At 42.1% G+C, this 19,115-nt stretch overlaps 1 protein-coding gene across 5 annotated transcripts; it reads left to right on the top strand.

The window, feature by feature from the left end:
* Window positions 1-5,763: 5,763 nt before the first annotated feature.
* On the top strand, window positions 5,764-13,630 carry LOC105566574 (F-box only protein 28). Of its 5 annotated transcripts, none has more exons than XM_012020686.1 (6): window positions 5,764-6,073; window positions 8,435-8,698; window positions 8,776-9,024; window positions 10,824-11,019; window positions 11,086-11,450; window positions 11,617-13,630. In XM_012020686.1, the coding sequence occupies exons 2-6, from the start codon at window positions 8,471-8,473 to the stop codon at window positions 11,998-12,000; spliced, it is 1,422 nt and encodes a 473-aa protein (XP_011876076.1). In that variant the 5' UTR covers window positions 5,764-6,073; window positions 8,435-8,470; the 3' UTR covers window positions 12,001-13,630. The 5 variants fall into 5 exon arrangements, with proteins under 5 accessions (XP_011876076.1, XP_011876079.1, XP_011876075.1 ...); XM_012020689.1 differs by lacking the exon at window positions 5,764-6,073 and adding an exon at window positions 6,097-6,195; XM_012020685.1 differs by lacking the exon at window positions 5,764-6,073 and adding an exon at window positions 6,202-6,303.
* Window positions 13,631-19,115: the final 5,485 nt, after the last annotated feature.

Below are 19,115 nucleotides of genomic sequence, written 5' to 3' on the forward strand. Positions count from 1 at the left end.
AATCCTTTCTGCGCGGTGATTCGCGAGACCAATCGAACATCTGCAGAATTACAGGCAGTTATTTAGAAGCTTGCCATCTTGGAAGTCGAGGGGTAAGCCGCTGACCAAAATCATGTGCACCAGTGCCTACTAATGCAATTCGACAGTGATGCCCAGTGGGCATTACTTTGTCGTGTTATCTTATTTCATCTTGTCTTATCATTTTAGATTCTTTGTAACGCCCCAGAAAGGCCAAATAACATCCATTAATGCCCCAAAAATGCCTAGTGATGCCGCAAATTTGTACATCACGATGCTCTCAGCGGTTTACCCCTCGTGGGAAATATGTTACTTCTGTTATTTTGATACTACATTCAAGTGTCAAAAGTTTATATCTGTATGTCTGCACTTCTCCTCTCTTCGTCTCACGTCGTTTTTGCCGCGGAATTGTAAAAATATCCGATCAATTTTTCGCGAGTGACTGCGTCGGAAGTAAATTTTTTTTTTTTCAAGAAAAAGTACAACGAGTAATTATTTTAATTTCTGTCGGAGGAAGAGAATTCTTGCAGCAATATTAAAATATTATTTTTACATTTTTCGCGATGACAATCTTTGTGTAATTTCGGTCGTTTACTAAATTTAACACCTATCGAACTCAGCTTTCTCGTAGCAAAAATGACAAAAAAAAAGAAAACGAGGACCGCTTAAAACTTCGGCAATCAGACGCGAGGTTCTCGCTTGAGCAAATCTTACGATTTAGCGCTCTCCAAACGTATGTTTCACGAGCGCAATTTTGCACTCGTGTTTAGTAGCAAGCCAGGTCGGTAGTGTTTGCCACATTATTTAGTATTTAACAGTCCATTTGACTGGCACAGGCGGAAATCTCTTGAATATATCTGGCGATATGTGATGAATAACTTACAGCACCTTCCTACCGCCGACGCTTTTCGGTATCTCTCAACTTCCGTTTCGCGAAAATTATTCTCTGTGGTCTTCTCCGGCGTAATCCGACCAAACGACGGTAATCCACGGCAGATTTGTTATACAATTCGCGATCTCATTTCCCAAATTGGCCATTGAAAGATTAATAACATCCTGTTTTTATCAAAATGCCACGGAGAGAACGACGTCCTTTTATTCGGATTCTATCAACGAGAGGCTGATTAGATCCTTACGGCTCGCATTATAGTCGCCTCTAATCTTCATTCACGGAAAAAGCTTTCGGTGTAGTTGGAAAAAAATTCATGAAGTACGCAGAAACTTGTAGAGACAAAATGCGACAGGGTATCAGTATTCGTTATAAGTAAAATAATGTAGAGTGTAATATTACACGCCAGTTTGTCCATAATTTTCATGTAGATTTCAAAAAGCATCGTTTACTAAAACATCTTCAATAACGATTTCATAATGATTCGTTCTCGTTTCTATTTGATTTGTATCCTAAAGGTCCTGATTTAACTTTAGTACATCTTTGATAACATGTTGCTCCTTAAAATTTCATCTTTTGTGCAGGAAAACACAGGAATATTGCGCGAGGTATTGTTGAACACTTGCACGATAGTGTTCGAGACGAGAATTTCATCGAGATTGGCAGAGGCAACGCGTTCGATCTCGCAAGCGTTTCGCCACCGACGAACGGCGGTGGATGTGTAACAGAAATCTCCGCGAGAGAGGACGGATCGCGAGCGAGATTGACGCAAAACACGAAGCGGGATTTTTGCAGGTTCTCGCTCGATTGAAATATCTGTACCAAAAGAACAATACGTTCGCGCGTCGAGTAACAGTAGTTACATTACGTAAGAGAATGATCGATCGCGCGAATCAAGGATTGATCCGGGAGTTTCCCCTTGATTGATTCTGGCATTCACGGCGTCTCGAGCAACACCCCAGCGAGAACACTACCCTAGTAGCACAGTGCATTGGCTAAACATTGGCTAAATATTGGTCCAACGTAAAGCCAATATTGGAACAAGTGTAAATATTGCACGATAATAATTATATAATATTAGATTTGTATTGGAAGTGCATTAGCTAATATTTAACAATGTAATAAGAATATCGGTCTAATATCGGTACAATATTGATGCAATATTAGACCAATATTGCTAAATAAACATATTGGCTAAATAAGAGAAGGTGTCCATCTTAATATTAGACAATATTGGATCAATACCCTAGCGGAAAAAATTTTCTATAAATAACTACAAAAAATTGACTTGAAATAGAAATTTGTAGAAATTTTCATATCTTCGTTGAAACGTTAATTTTTTGTAAAAATATCTGCGAAATAGTACCATACATTACAATTATATTCTCAAATCAAGAAATTATTGCAAGATAGTATTTCATGAAAATGTACAATTTTGTAAAAATTAGTACAAAACTTTACTAGTTTAAAAATTTGGAGAAACAACAAAATCTTAAAGAATTAAAACATCTGCTTACTTGTAGAATAAAAGTTAACAAAAGTGTTCCAATTCTAGGTCCATTTTCATGTTGATTTTTATAACACTTTTTAAATTTACGTAGAATTTCTTAGATTCTGGTAGTTATATTTTATAGTTTTGTAGAATTTTGAAGAACTATTTCCAGCAGAGTATTGGGAATACTAGATTTACATTATTTTCCAATATTGCGCCAATATATTGTGCTACTAAGGTAACGTCGAATCAACGTCGAATTGACGTCAATGGGGTCGAAAACGCGTCCTAATCGTCAGTTTTTGAAAATAATTAAGTTTGGCAACTTAATTTTTGTATTAAATTTTGTATTAAAATCAATTTGCATTCAATAAGTCTCTCCGAAAAGATGTTAAAAGTATTCAGGATGTTGAACGTAGTAATTTAATACAAAAATGATAACGCTAAGCCTTAAGAAATTGACTAATCGCAGTCGCGTATTCTACTCATTACGTACTTGACCGTGATTGATCAATTTCTTAAGGTTTAGGGCTTTAATCATCTATTGTAGACTGGGACTTAGTGTTCACACCGGGTCGACTTTCCAGCCGCGACTTTATTAGCGACCGACCGCGCATTTTACGTCGCGATAAAGAATTGTCCCGATGCGCGTGCAACGTCAAGTGTCACGCTCGTTAGAATTTATTCGTCGGGACGAGATATCGCTTCTGCTAGAATTCTAGAAAATTAAGCGTAATTGGTCGCGCTTAACAATGCTGCGCCGGTGAACGACGAAGGCGTAACGTTGCTGCTCGGCTATTGTTTGTCGATTGCACAACGCCAGAAATTGAGATAACAATCGGGTAAGGTAATGCGTGCGATACGGCTCGCAATTTGTGGTTACCCGATTGTCGACGTATCATCAGTCATGGATGCACGGTGCGCGCGATGTAACCCGCTGTTCGCTATACAAATGGGAAGGTGATGAGGACAGCAATTACAGCTCGGCTCGTGATATTTATGTATTTTACACGGCGTTTACCATTTGGAGATGCGATCGGCATCTCGGTCGGTCGCGATTAAACACGCGATTCTTACGTTGCTGAATCGTTTCGCTCGTAACGCGTTACATAAATATATTACGGTCGTCGAGCAAATAAATTAAATGCATTTTCGCGTAGCAATTACTTTATTCGTTTAATTTGCGCGTCCATGTCGGTGAGACATGTCTTCCTTATGACGAAAATTTGTGTAATCGTTGAAAATTCATCAACCTATAATATTAAGAATAGATGAAACAGGACCGATATATATATATAATGGATCTTATTGTTTTTATATTATCTATATATCAATAAATTTTGTATAGTTATATATTTTTATATATAATATATAAAGATTATATATAATATATAATATATGTCAATAAATTGATTAGAGATGCCATTTTTGGTCAGTTGGATTTTGGTAGCCCAATAATATTTTCTGCGTAAATTTCGTGTACTTTTTTCAACTCCGTAAACCATAAATTATTTATTAATCTTAAGATCTTTACGTTATTATAATATATCAAGTTTGATCCAATAGCCGAAACATCATCCGTTTATAATTTCAGCAGGGTTGGGAAAGTTACTTTATAAAAGCATCTAGTTACAGTTACAGTTTTTTTGCTAAAACTGTAACTATAAGTTTAGGTAAAACGAACAAACCTTATTTGTATAAATATAATATATAGGCCTAGTTTACATCGATCATTTAATACGCGTATTAAGTAGTTATTTCCTATAAAATAAATTTAGTCATTGGCTGATTAGTTAGAACTCACTATTTGATACGCGTATCAAATGATCGGTGTAAACTAGGCTATAGTTTGAATTGAAGGTTTTTCACTGCCTAGGAAGTTTTTTTGAGTATGCGCGGAAGGTTTCCCCATTCCAGTATGGAACATCACTGGTGGTAGGCCTTCCCGAACGGCATCAGTGGCATCAATGCGTGCAGGTGCGTGCAGGTTTTGTGGGGAAAGCGTACAGTTCAGTACAGTTTTCCCACAAAGACCGCAGTCTACTGGATTATCGCGCGTTGCGTTGTCGCGCTGGTCTGCTAAAACCATTAAAAGCAGCGAGTGGTCGCCACAGACATAGTAAGAAGTTTCTAAAATTTGTACCAAGAAGACTGGAGACAGAAAGAAACCTGAGAGCGGCCACGTGGGTGTTTTACTTGATACCGTTTCAGGAGACTGTTTTGCACATCCTTACGTCCATTTTTACTTTTGGAATTACTTTGCTACGCATCTTCTGACACTGCCGATAAAATCTCCACTTTGTGCGTGTCCATACTACGCCTATTTTTCAGGATTGTGCTGAGTTTCAAAATTACATTAACATATAATAAATTATCTGCATTATTACATCACCTTTTTTCGTGTAGTCAATGTAAATTTTATAAATTAGATGTCAGAATGCGTAATAAAATAGTTCCAAAAGTAAAAGTGGGCGTAAGGATGCGCAAAACAATCTCCTAGTAGTTCATTAATTGGCCGGCGATCATACTGCGAACAACGTTCATGAAATGCGACCACGAATACGTTTCCACCGAGGGTCAGAGTCGGATCAGAATCGGGTTGAGGTGAGCGGTCTTGCGGTGGAAACACCAAACCCCAACCCGATTCTGATCCTCGGTGGAAACGTAGTCCATATTTTCACTCACCCCCACCAGCCCAGTGAGAAATGATTCGTCGATCGACGAATCATTTCTCACTGGGACTGGAGTTCGATTCTCTCGGTCTCCAGTCTTCTTGGTTTGTATATATATTATACACTTCTTCAGCCAAATGCGCGGTCTATACGTACGTCATGAGCGCAACTGAATCGTTCTGTAAAAACTGCCGGGAGCCTTGTGGAGGAGAGCATTGGAAATTTGGTCGCTCACTTCGTTCTCCTTTCCGCGAGCGATGATCGCGATGCGAATTCCGTGTCCACGGCGAGGCAGCCGGTTGGTCGCGTCGCGCGAATGGCGCGCGCATCGCGAGTCGCTGGGAAATCCCCCGGGGTCGCGAAAACTCCCTAACGGTTCTGAATACAGAATGGCGCGCGCCGCGCCAGTTCACGCTCGCGCTCCTCGCGCTCACGCCGCTACGTTCGGGCGGCTCGCGCACGGGCGGCGCGGATTGGCCGCGGGTCGCGGCGACCAATCGGATGGCGCGCGCGCACGCGACCCGTGCGGCACCGTTCGCACGCGGCGCGGCGCGGAGTGGCGCGGTGCGCGTCGAAGCGGGAGCGTGTGTGTCGCGCGGCGCGAGCGCGTACTCTCGCCGCGGTTATACGTATGTGCGCATCTCCGCGCCGCCGTTGCCCGCCGCGTCGACGTCGGCGTTGCCCCGGTACGCCGCTTTGGAGCGTAGCAACGGCCGCGCGCCGCGGGACCCGGGTGTTGCGCCACGGGGCCGCGTGCTATCACCGTCTGCGATATTCGCGTGCGCGCGAGGAGCCAGCAACAGCTCGCCGCGGCCAGTGACAACATTTATTTTCGATACGATCGCGAAGGGACGGTGGAGGAGCGAGAGAACGAGAGAGAGAGAGAGAGAGAGAGACGGCGAGTAGGAGGGAGTGAGACGGAGGGAGCTCAGTCCCCCGACTGCTGCAACGCGAACTGCGGGCTGCCCGTGGATGCGCGACCGAGATAGCTAGTGTGAACAGGTAAAATGGACTAGGCAGAAGCTGTTTACTCGCGGGAGAAACGGCAATTTTTTGCTCGTTTATGGGATTATGCGTAACCGCGCCATAATTGCACGGGTCTTTTAACGGGCGAGAGAGAGAGAGTGAGCGAGTGAATAAATAAGTAAACGAGTGAGCGAATGAGAAGGACGGGAAAAAAGGAGAACGACGAGGAAGGAGCGATCGCGGACGCAAGAGGAGCAAGTGAGAGAGTGAGAGAGTGCGAGGAAGTAAAACGGAGCGAGAACGAACGCGGCAGCGGGGAGTAGCTTGCTTGGGGGAGGGGTCGGGGGGGGGGGGGGAGGGAGGCGCGGAAGTCTCCCCGTCAAAATGTCGCTGAAAACGCCAACGCGGATACAGTGATGTTGCCGCTCGCCTAACTCGGGGCACGTCGTCTCCCTTCGAGCCCTCGAGCCTCGCTCTCTCTCTCTTTCTCCCTTTCTCTTTCTCTCTCTCCCTCTTTCTACCTCCCCCTCCCTCTCCCTCTCTATCACCCGATCTCGTTCTCGGCGAGCCAGGCGGCTCTACGGTCTTGTAGCGAGGAGAAAGAGAAGATCGCGGGTGCATCGATTACTCGCGCGCACAGGTCACCCGGTTTGTTTCCCCACATTTGTTTCTCTACGCGCGTCGTCGTTCGCGTCTCGTCTTCGGTGGCGGGATACCTCTCCCCTCTCGCCCCCTCCCTCCTTCCCCCCTTCCACCCCGCCGACGCCGCCGCCGTCCCCCGTTTCCTCGGTTTCCCTTACAAGGGCGACAGGTTCCGGGGGAGAGAGACACCTCGATGGCGAGTGAGGCCTCGCGCTCCCGAAGTCGATATCACGCTCCAGGTACTGGCGACCGCGGAGAGGCCTCCCCAGCCTCCCTCGCGACGGTGGCGGCGACGCGCGCGCGGGCAGAGGGTATACCCTCCTGCATTTTCACGGTGAAATCGGCGCTCGCCGCGCTCGGCACCTAAGCCCGACTCCGATCTTTTGTTCGCGCCGCGGTCCGGTCTCCTTCCCTCCTTCCTTCATGCTGCACCCGCCTCCCCTTCCCCTCTCCCCTCGACACCCCGCGGCGCCGCGCGATTCTCTTCCCGCGACCGTTAAACGCTCGGCCCTCGCAGGGCCGATCCTCGGATCGTCCGCTCCGATCTGGCGATCGCGACGCGGGTCGACGGAGCCGCCGTCACCCCGACGGGTGAGCCCGATTTCGCCCTAGACGATCGCTTCTACTCTCGCGTCTACGTCCAAGTGGCCGCGCACGATCGCACGGAGAATCGGAGCATCGCCGCTCGAGCGCGATGCCGACGCGATCCGTGCGCGGGGGTCGGTGGGCGATCACCGACTCCAGCATCTTGTTTACGATTCGACGTAGCAGAGTGCTGTTTCCCGTTTCCCGTCTAGCGGCCGTCGAGTCTCCTTCCGAATTTCCAACGTCGATCGGATTCCGCCTCTCGAGGTTCCCGGGGTAATCCGCTCGCGTTCGCAACACGAGCAGGTGATATTCGCGGTGATCTTCTCCTCCCCCCCCCCCGAGACACCGCGTGATCGTCCCAAGTGTTTCGCAGCGGAGGCGAAGACGCCGCGGCAAAATGAATCTCGTGACGAAGCACGTTCCGCTCGCGTAAAGAATCGCCGCTCTGGACGGCTGTTCGGGATCCTCCGGAGCCTCGTCGCGGTGCTCCGCGCGCTCGTCCGGTCGCGTTCCTTCGTCAGGCGACCCTGTGCGAACTTGCGACCCCGGGCGCTCGCACAGTAGGTCAATTCTGTATCTTGGTAAAAATGCGAAAAGTGAGTAGCCCTGTCTCTTTCGAACTGTTCCCTCGGCAAGAGACGAAGTCGCGCACTTTTAGCACTTTCGCCGCGCTGCTAGATACCGAATTGACCCCCCAGATCCTCGAGCTCGCTCGGGGTTTGCTGTTTAAACAAGTCCCGCGGGAGGGAAACGGCTCGCGCAAAACTCCATTGTTCATCGTGGGAAAAAATAGAGCGCTTCGGTGACACGAATGCATTACGGAGACTTAAAACGATTAACCCGGGCGTCATTGATCTTTATCTTTGGAGCTCGTGAATTACAATGCACGGCAATAATGCGCCCGTAGTCTTCTTCGCCGAGCAGAGAAGCGCTGATAAATATCTACGTAATCGCAAATTATATTTGACTGTAATCTAGCCGTGGGTCTATCTAGGGATTCTGAAGATTTAATCCCTATCGTTAGCACAGTTTGATTATAAAGCGTTTACGTTACGCTGCGTTATGCAACCCCTTGAGACTTTTGAGATTGGAGTGTGACAATGTTGAATTCATTGCGCACGGCGTATCTGTTTATCGTGGATAAAAATAGTGCCCGTTTTACTTCAGGTTTTGGATAAACTCGCTCGTCGGAAAACAAGAAAGATGGTGTCGACACGCCAGTCGAGTAACATGGGGAGCAGCGGTGGCAGTGGACCAGTTGGCGAGGTGGAAGTAAACTCGTTGAAAAAGCACCATTCTGTAACAGCTGGCACGTCCAACAACGGGGCTGCCATCGAATCACGCAATCTGAATCTCCTGGATTTGCCTGTCGAGATCCTCGAGAAGATCCTCGGCTATCTAGACTTCAATAAGATAGCCCACATGCGGCTGGTGAGTGTCGGCGGGCATGCAAGCCGCTTAATTCGCTCCCCCAAAGTGAAACGTTATAGCAAGCGTTCCGTTCGCAGGTTTGCCATCAACTGGACCGCGTTAGTGGATCAATACTGAACTCCACGTTTCAGAAGCTACAGGCTCAAATGCTGAGTCGCTTTCAGGCTATCAAAGCGCAAATGCCCAGACGCGAGTCCGCGCGCCGGAATCACCCGTTAGCGTGCGAATCGGATATTATAGAGACTCTGCATATGCGGCTCACCCTGCTGCAAATGAGTTTTGGCAAGCACATTGAGCGGAAGCATTGCTGCTTCTTTCCCGGCGAGGTAAGTACGAGAGACATTCATAAAACTGTGTCCGCGATGCTAGAACTTGGCCCAAGTTCTAGTTTCAAGAAATGTGTAGCCAATCAACTTGCAGCTTTTTTCCGTAAAAGATGAAAATTGATTGGCTACACGTTTCTCGGAACTAGAACTTGGACACAGGCCTTTACGGGCGAACCCTGTGTGTTGTGTGAACAGACTTGAACTAAATAAGATTGAATAAATACAGAGGCTCACATATGGTTACTAAATCACTTGATAAATGAGGGGCTCAGCGCCGTAACAAGCCAGTCTGTGGCATAATTGTGGGCTCTACTACGTTTTCCAACCAAGAAAGCTGCGCGCCGATTATTTGTAGATCTTAAAACACAGCTTTTGTTGTGACGAGAAATCCACATACTTAAATCGGTTGACCGATTTAATTTTTTATGCTAATAAACACCGTCGTGAAAATGCTAAAGAGTTCATTGCGAGGTACAGCACTTCAGCCAGAGTTCGAACGTGGAGGTCACTTACAATATACATAGTAAAAATGCTAATGGTAAATGCTAAAATGCTAACTGTCCCCTTAGAAAGAGACAAAGCCGCTCGCTTTTAGCATTTTCGCTGTATGGTGATAGCGAATTCGATTGCTGGCACTAGTGTGCACCGAGTGTACATTAAATTTATAGTCAATTATATTTAACTTTGTCTTGAATACGTTCAAAGAGTATTTAGCTGAAAAATGATCCGTATGGATGTTATACAGATCATTTTACTGGCAAAAAATGTTTCGAGATATATTTAACAATAAGACGATCCCTAAATATAAGAATTGATTGTAAACAAGCCTTATAGCGTTTTTCACAGGGAAAACTGGTGCAGCACCAGGGCTGTGTTAGGTTGTCTATAAAAACTGCATTAGTGCAATAATAGTGCAGGTTCAGTGGAATACACACATTATATACACTGTCACATTACGATAACCTCATAATCTCGTATGCTTATAAACCAAATTTGTGACTTATAAACCAAAATTGTGACTTTTGCAATTAAAGTTTATATATTACAAAATGGAGACAGATAACGCATTGTTATTTCAAATAAATAATTAAGTTTTTTTCTTTTGATATTGGATGTATGGAAAAAATGATGTTAAATCACTAAAAGGTAAAAATATGTCTCTTGTGGAAATATTTCACTGAAAATATAATTAAATTTTACTAAAGTGTATTTGAAATTTTCTCTCAATTGATCCTACTTTATTATAATTTTATTATATGTAATAATATGCATTGATTTTATTGGTATTATCCATTTTTATAACTTTAGTGTCCCTACTATTTATCTATTGCATTGTTCTTGCGTTATACTTGCTACCGCGTAGAAAATATAATATAGCAGGGAAATGCAACTAGTTATTTTTTTGCGGGTCAAATGTAAAATTTGAGGTAATAGCGCAAGCCGTCGCAGCTACGTTTAGACGAATATATTTGATACGTATGAATATATTATAATAGAATTTATTTATTTTTCTTTTTTGCCTTTGTATTAACTAAAAAACACCACGTTGAGGTGAGGCAAAGTCATAATCCTTTTTTCTAAGGTTTTTTGTGGGTCAAGCTTGGACGTCGCGGATCGCTAGTTGTGTGTCTTTGTAATAGTTGTGTATCTCTATAATATAATATATATTAAAATTTGGTCAGTGATAGCGCTTCTTGAAAAATCTTGTTCTACGATCAATCAGCTCTTGCTTTCTTATGTAATTACATTTGCATTCATAAGAGAGAAATGGCAGGAAAAATCCTATTGTCGTTTTACAGATATTAGATGAAGTTTATCGCATTCTCCACTACATAAAAGTTACTCCGAAATTACAAAGACCTTACAAAGTCACAGATGAATTATTTGATCTGAGTACTATGGCTATGGAATATTTTAAGGAGCACATTGAACCAACATTACCAGAAATACCTTACTTCGGTGCCGACTTTCTGGATCTTGCAGGAACATTCTCCTGTAAGTGAGGCTAATTATTCAATACTTTCGTAATGTGATTTTATTGAAGGCAATTTGTTGTCGCAGCTTCTAGTAGCGTGAGTAAACCATTTATGTGCCTGGATTCCGCGCCCATATCCATCGGAAATGGAAAAACGGGCAATGCTGGCGAAGAGGAAGGGTCTTCGTCGCATTGTTCAGACGATCCTGCTCTCTTGGAATCCACTGTGTCGCCGCCACAGTCGAATATGGTCTTGCGAAAGCGGATTCGCAAGATCAAACAGGGCATGAAACGATACAACAGTCAGCTAACATTGATGCGCAGGGATTTGAAGAGTTGCAAGGCGAAAATTGCGGATCAACAGAAACAAATTGTGGAATACGCTACTCGATTGGATGATAACGACAAAAAGAATGAAGAGACTTCGCGAAAATTCAGCACACTCCTACAGGTACATCATCCAGTATTCAAGGGATTCGAAATGAGAATAAACATTGAATTTATAATATGTAAATTTTGCTTTACAGCTTAATCTTATAAATTGTAGATTTGACTTTTTTTCCTCTTAATTGACACAAAAACCTATATTCTTATCTTATAGATGCAATTTTTTTTAGGAATTGAACAAGTGTAAAACCGAATTACAATATTGGCGCTCCAAGTCACCGGCAATACCAGTGTGCGTAGGTTGTGGTCAGTCAATGCCAGTCCCTACAGAGGATTTACAAGCTTTAGCCAATCAGGGAGTGCTACCGGATGCGTTTGGCGAAGGGCACGACTTCATTCCGATCGCGGATGCCCACAGTCCCACCGAAGTGGTACAGCAATCTGTAGTTACGCAATCTCCGTCGACGCCGACGGTCGACATGGCACCCCCAAAGGCTCCTGTGCCTTCGATATCCCTCAAACGGAAACCTACCGCAGAGGAAACGTCGGGCGATGCCGCGAAAAAATCACGTCGCACTGCCAAGTCTCGTCAGGCTAAGCGCTCAAAGATATAAATTGATAACACTGATCATGGTACAAATATTCAACCAGTCTTTAATAGGTTTCCGAAAATAGGAGACTTTCTATGATGGTTTACGCGCGTTTCTTTATGTCAGCAAGCCGATATGATCTTAGAAGAGTACAAAATTCCTAACCGAACGTCCTGCATCTCGCGCAACGAATCTGGTTTGAAAAATTTTAGCCGTATCGATTGCCGCGATTGTCATCGCTAGTTGATTTTTCAATTACTTCATGGACTTATTGTCGCCGGAATACGACGCACTTCGATAAATATTCTAAAAAAGCCTAGCTGATCATTCGCTTTGCTCGTAAAGCAACGTCTAATTATACTTTCTCAAATTCTTATTAGAATTTATTCGTTTTTTTAATTGTCATTGCCGCGATACATTTTAATATGACATAAGATTAAAATCATGTCTGTCATGTTTGTCTTTGTCATGCATTTAACAGCGGTATCGTACGAAAGAACGTACTATAAGTAACGTAGCGACGAGCACTTCCATTTTGCTCTTTGATCAAAAATTTGCAATGACTCTTATCTTATTTCTAAAGTAATATCCATGCTAGAATGGATTGATAGGATATCGCGTCTTCAACATGTTGATCGAGTAGAACAATACGGGAATAGAGAAAACATTGAAATTTCATAAAGCAAAATTTACGCAAATCGAATTGGTGCAAACCAAGTAATTTGTAGAAAATTGTAAATTATAGTTTGAGTATGTTTTTGGATCACCTTTTTCACAACTTGAATTGATCTGAACCAAATAATTTTCATAAAGCTGTAAATTTATATGAACATTTGGATCGCATACTCTATAACTTAATATTGCTTGTAGTAACTCACATACAAAAGATTTTGAGATGGTTTTAGTAAATTTTAAAATTTATCTCGCAATATCGATTGAAAGATATCTGGGAAAATTGATTGCTGATAGTTTATCCAGATACTACAAATACAGCCAATAACCATAGCTATTAATGCGTTTTGATCAGTTGATTATACTTGCTCGTGTTAAAAATTGTCGTCCAGCTTTTATATTCAATGTTTACATGCTTAGAAATAAATTCGTGTGGCTGGATAAAATCAAAAATTTATGATAAAAGTATCATCTCAGTATTAAGACGCGAAACAACCAGTAAAGAATTTACATCTGAGTACTAAAGAGCAAAATGTTGATGTATACCTGAAGAGGTGTTAGTTTATTTTTATGAATGCGCCATTTTACCAAAACAATTACGAAATGGCGTACACATTGCAATATTATTAGAGCTAGATTGATTATTTATAGAAATTATTATATTTAGATAAAAAATTGGGTATCATGCCATTTTTGTATATTATATGGAAAAGAATGAAGTTTTGTTGTGAATAAAAATTGGCAAAAATTTGTATTTATGAGAACTTGTTCCAAATTTCAAATGGTGGACGTTCACGTTTATAAATTATAACGATCAAGGATATTTGCAATCGGCTCCGGAAGTCTGATGATTTACCTTGCGCGATAAACAATTATTGGTAGGAGCAATTAATGTCTTATTTGCACCGATTACCCAATTAATCTCAAAGCAGCGTAGTTAGATATTGTGAGTTATTCATGATGATACTTATTAAAAAAAAAAGGAAAATACAGATAAATATATAAGTGAATGATACTTTATATATTACAAATCTATATATACATATGTCTTTATATACAATATATATATGTATGTATATGAACGTACGTATATATATATGTATGTATATATATTTGAGTGGTACTTGCCAGAGGCGCGTATACCACACGCAGAACATTTTAGTTTAAACTTTAATGGAACAATAAGATATATAACGGTTAATTAATTAATTGTTCAATTAATTAATTAACGATAAAATAATTGAAATATATATGAAAAAATATATAAATATATATATATATAATTTTTTATCGATGTCAAAAGGAAATTAGAGAAAAAGAAAAGCAGAGATAACTTAGGGTGTGAATATGATGGGAGAACGTTGCGGTGCGCATACGTGTGAGGTGAATGTGTGATATGTATGAAAATAATATACTAAATTTGAACTTTGACGAGAATTTACGATGTGATGCTTTATCGATTTAACCGCAGGAAAGTGACCTTTATCCGAAAAAAAGAAGAAAAATATGAAATACACGTGGGGCGTTTCTGGCTGCGAACGAGCATGTAAAACTTCACTTAATGTTACGTTGAATAGCGCATTGCGGGGGCGGGCATAGCCAAATCGTACGTGTCGGAAATTTCGAAATGCTTGTACGTTCACTTGCAGAAAACGTCGCGCGCGACCAGTGGCGGCGTTGTATCACGGACATCCGTAAGACGAGACTATCCGGAAATTCGCATTGGGACTCTATTTCGTCATTCGGGCCCCTAAAAACGGACATGTAGATCCAGGATCGATGTCTACAACGGCGAATTGCATCAGTGTCAGTCGATGCTAATTCTGGTTGGCTGGCGATCAAACTTGCTCTCTCTGTAATTGATCGACACACGCCCCTTTCTTTTGCTTATTTTATTCTACACGTGACCGCAACGCCTCATTTGCAGCTTCGCGATAAAGGGACCCGAGCGAGTTCGTTGTTAACGAATACGCGCTGCGATCAGTCGGTCGATGAGTTAATCCTCCTCTTCGTTTTTGCACTTCTCCTTTTAACACAAACAATAAGAGGAAGTTGCCTATCCTATTAATAGTCAACGCGGGTCAAAAATGAAATTGAAAGGGCGACACTAACGTATCACAGCCCTGTTATTGTTATTATTTATTCACTACTAGCTTTAGCTAATTTAAATATCCTCTTTCATCATGAATATGAAAATGTGTGTGAATAAAGGGAACAGAAAATCGCCAACTAGCCTGAGTTGGCCGACTGGGACAGTCTCTCGGTTGCAATTCAGTCTAAACATACCTCACATATACACGCGTATTATATGTAACATAACATATAATATAACACCTTCGACGGCGTCTTCTACACGACATCGTCTCAAACAGTTCACGCTCCTCTCTCTCTTTCTCGGCTTTCCGACATAATCCGTCCCCGAACGATACAAATGTAGAACCGTGTACTACGCATATTATGGATCTAAGTTAGACGTACGATCGAGTATAACAGTGAATATGCGAATTAGGAGTAGAATAATTTTTCTAGACGGTAGAGAAGTGCTGTGCGCGCGGGGGAGGGGAAGGGAAACGAAAGGGAGGAAAGATGGATATATATACACATATATATATCTCTCTCCTGGAATTACTTGCTCCACCCCGAAGCCTTGCTATCTGCAAGCGTATTAATGCAAGCAACGGTCCTTGCCTCAGGTACACAATAGACAAATACCCGATGATACCGAAATCGTGTACACTTCACGGAGACAAAAGCGACGATGTAGGAACACAATTTGCCAGTGTTACGGCGAGGTGCGCGGTAACGCCGAGGAATAACGGATATATTATCTTAAATGGTTTTACGTGTATTAAAGCGATTGTAAATATATATATTAGATACACCTTATAATAAACATAATTTAACATATCTAACGTTTCAACTTCAGTCTATCACTACTTGAATAGCTAAAAGCTTCATTTCTAACTTAATTATTTGACAGTGGTTTTATTGTATCGTTGAACAGTTTTAGTATGTAATAATTGTGAGTTTTACTGAATTTTATTTGCCGCTGGCAATGAGATGAAAAGAGATTTTGTATCGCGTGATCTGATACGAGCATTTACCTTTTTTTCTATTTATATCGATGCATTGTAGATTCTCTAAAATTTTCAATTATCGTTAGTTTAATTGTGATTTGATTTTCCTTTAACGCAACAGGTAATATTTATATTTATTATTATTAATAATTGAGATTATTAATCATCTTTTATTAATGTCATTAATTCTGTCGTATTATCTCTTACTGTATTAATACTTTTAATGAATAATCAGAATTAATTATGAAGTAATTTCAAAACTATACTACATATATTTTATAAAACAATATATCTAATATATATTTTACATGGTTAATATATTAAGCAATAGTGGAAAAAATTAAAAAATTAAAGTCTTTGAGTATAGAAAGATCGAATGTTCCTTTCAGTTACACTTTCTTATTAGTTGTTTTATTTGTTTTACTGTTACTAATATCTATAGAATTTAAGTAAATCAAACGATCGTTACAATTAGGCCCGGTTTTACCAAACGTCGCTTAACTTTAATGTTAGTTTAATTCATATTTGTCTCTTTCTAAAGTAACAGTTGGAAAAAGACAAAGAACGAATTAAACCAAGCTTAAAGTTAAACAACGTTTGTGAAACCGGACCTTAGAGAGAAATAAAACAAATTAAGAGAGATTAAAATCACTCTGGATCGACGGAAATGGACGTAAAATTTCCCTCTTAATTTTACTAATGGGATCCATTAACAACTTTCCTAATACTATCGAAGCGTTTATCGCTTTTAATGCAAAATAAGTTCGCTTCAACTCTGAAAGGAAACAAAGAAAAACACGGAGACGCAAGTAGTGTTTCGTTCCTACTTTAATCTCGGCTGAACTTTTCATTAATTTTTAGTGCTAAGAATTCGAAAAAGATAAAAATAGAGTTAAATCGAAATTAAAGCTGATCTGCATTGCGAAACGCGAGCGTAAGACGACCGGACACATTTTCCACGCAGACATTCCGCGTGCGTTTTGCGTATTTCTTTCCTCTCTAGCGCCGTTTTTCTCTCTATCGCATATTCAATATTGGGTGCATTCAGAAGCACGACCGTTCACAGACATGCACCAAGTGGAAATTTTATCGGCAGAGTCAGAAGATGCATAGCAAAATATAGTTCCAAAAATAAAAATGGGCGTAAAGGCGCGCGAAACAATTATCTCTTGAAACGGTATCAAGTAAAACGCCGGCGTGGCCGCTCTCAGATTTCTCTCTGGTTGAAATGATCGAGTCCACGTGAATTTTTTCACGTAGAAAATTACATGATGGCTACCCTAGTTCGAGAAATGTGTAGCCAATTAACTTGCAGCTATTCCATAAAAGCGGCCTCAATCATGAATTTTTTTCCCCTAGCGTAAACTCGTGAAAAATTTCATTGATAAATATTAAACATGTAAATGAAATTTTCTCACTTTTCACGAGTTCACGCTAGAGAAAAAAAGATTCACGGAGAGAAGCCTGAAGTACAGATTAAAAAACGTGAACGTGAACTACGTAAAACCAATATCCACGTTAAATTTGAACTAAGCGGATAACGCAGGTGTGCAGGTTTTGGTTGTGTTCCGTGCTATGTGCATTAAATTCGATAAAAATAGTTACTATAATACAATATAATATTATTAATATTAATCGACCAACGAGTTATTACATATGAAATATTCGGTATGCATACAATCCCTGGTGAAAATAGAATTTGGAGCGTAAATCGAACGTAAGGGGAGACTGACACAAGCGTAAACGAAATGTGTAGGAGGCGTAATTTGGAACAGCGAAGCGTAAAAGAAGCGTTCGAAGTTTCTTTTACGCTTCGTTGTTCCAAATTACGCTTCCTACACATTTCGTTTACGCTTCTGTCACTCTCCCCTTACGTTCGATTTACGCTCCAATTTTTATTTTCTTTCCGTTACTTTAAGAAAAAACTTTTCACTCACCGACACGATGCGCAGCGGCGGAGTTGTATCTGCGTTGATTCTGCAATGGCGCCTGATGCCTCCTCCTCCTCCACTCAGATGTCCTCCTCTCAAGTGTCGTTATCTCAGTTGTCCTCCGACACACTCGCGAATTTAAGCCAACGGCACACTGTACTATTTTTCCTACTGGATTGCTCACGAGAGCCGATCAGGATGCAGAGTTTTCGATCAGGTGACTCAAAGCTGAATCCTGATTGGCTCTCGTAGAGAATCTAGTAGGAAAAGTAGTATCGTGTGCCGTTGGCTTAAAGGCCTGTATCCACGATGCTAGAACTTGGTCCGAGTTCTAGCTTCGAGAAACGTGTAGCCAGTCAGCTTGCAGCTTTTATGAAATAGCTGCAAGTTGATTGGCTACACATTTCTCGAAACTAGAACTCGGACCAAGTTCCAGCATCGTGGACACAGGCCTTTACACTTCCGTTTGTAAAGTCACACTTGTCACTGTCACTGTATCCGAATGCCACTTCACTCGCGAATTTACACTTCCGTTTGTAAAGTCACTTGCCACTGTCACTGTATCCGAATGCCACTTCTTCAGTTTTCACCGTGTCCGATTGCCACTACGAGCTGTTCGATCGCATCGAGCATCGACGGCAAATCGCGGGAATTCAGCGCTCGCTCGATGATATCAATCACTGATTACTCGCAGAGAGCGATCGCGGTTTCTTCGCGCACTTGTCGCGAACGCGCATCAAGGAAGAACAATACGATACGCGAAGCGGCGCGGGCGTAACCGATCGGTTCGACTGTCGCCGCGCGAATGATCCTACGTACCGTACGGCGACGTAAACACCGTAAAAACCGAGCGCGGATTTCAATAGATTGTTTTTCGACCGAGGTGTTCACGGAGCTACGTCATTTCTTGGAATCCGCGCTCGGTGTTTTGTTTATTACGATGTTTACGGCGCCGTACGGTACGTAGGAACATTCCAGAACATTCGCGCGGCGACAGTCGAGCTGATCGGTTACGCCCGCGCCGCTTCGCACGTCGTATTATTCTCTCTTGATGCGCGTTCGCGACAAGTGCGCGAAGAAACCGCGATCGCTCTCTGCGAGTAATCAGTGATTGTTATCATCGAGCGAGCGCTGAATTCCCGCGACTTGCCATCGATGCTCGACGTAATCGAACAGTTCGTAGTGGCAATCGGACATGGTGAAAACTGAAGAAGTGGCATTTGGATACAGTGACAGTGGCAACCCGGATAACAATTCTTGCGCGCAAATTTTGCTTGTCTTATGCATGCAAATTTGTATGAGATCTGCCTGAGTTTTGTCCGTAAGATATATGTAAGTGTAAATTCGCGAGTGAGGTTACGACAAATCAATAACACTCTCGTGTTACCGACATTTCGTGCACGCAGCCATGGAAACGCAACCGAAATCGGGCACTGGATTACCCGCTCGAGAAATGGGC

Source organism: Vollenhovia emeryi, unplaced genomic scaffold, assembly GCF_000949405.1.
Source record: "Vollenhovia emeryi isolate VEMERY1.0 unplaced genomic scaffold, V.emery_V1.0 DF939144.1, whole genome shotgun sequence".
NCBI lineage: Eukaryota > Metazoa > Arthropoda > Insecta > Hymenoptera > Formicidae > Vollenhovia > Vollenhovia emeryi.

Excerpts from the sequence above, each read along its gene's own strand:
- LOC105566574 (XM_012020685.1), top strand. The coding sequence starts at position 6,232 with ATGAGAAGGACGGGAAAAAAGGAGAACGACGAGGAAGGAGCGATCGCG. Across the intron at positions 6,304-8,434 it reads CAAGAGGAGCAAGTGAGAGA|GTTTTGGATAAACTCGCTCG; the intron begins GTGAGAGAGTGC and ends GTTTTACTTCAG. Across the intron at positions 9,025-10,823 it reads GCTGCTTCTTTCCCGGCGAG|ATATTAGATGAAGTTTATCG; the intron begins GTAAGTACGAGA and ends GTCGTTTTACAG.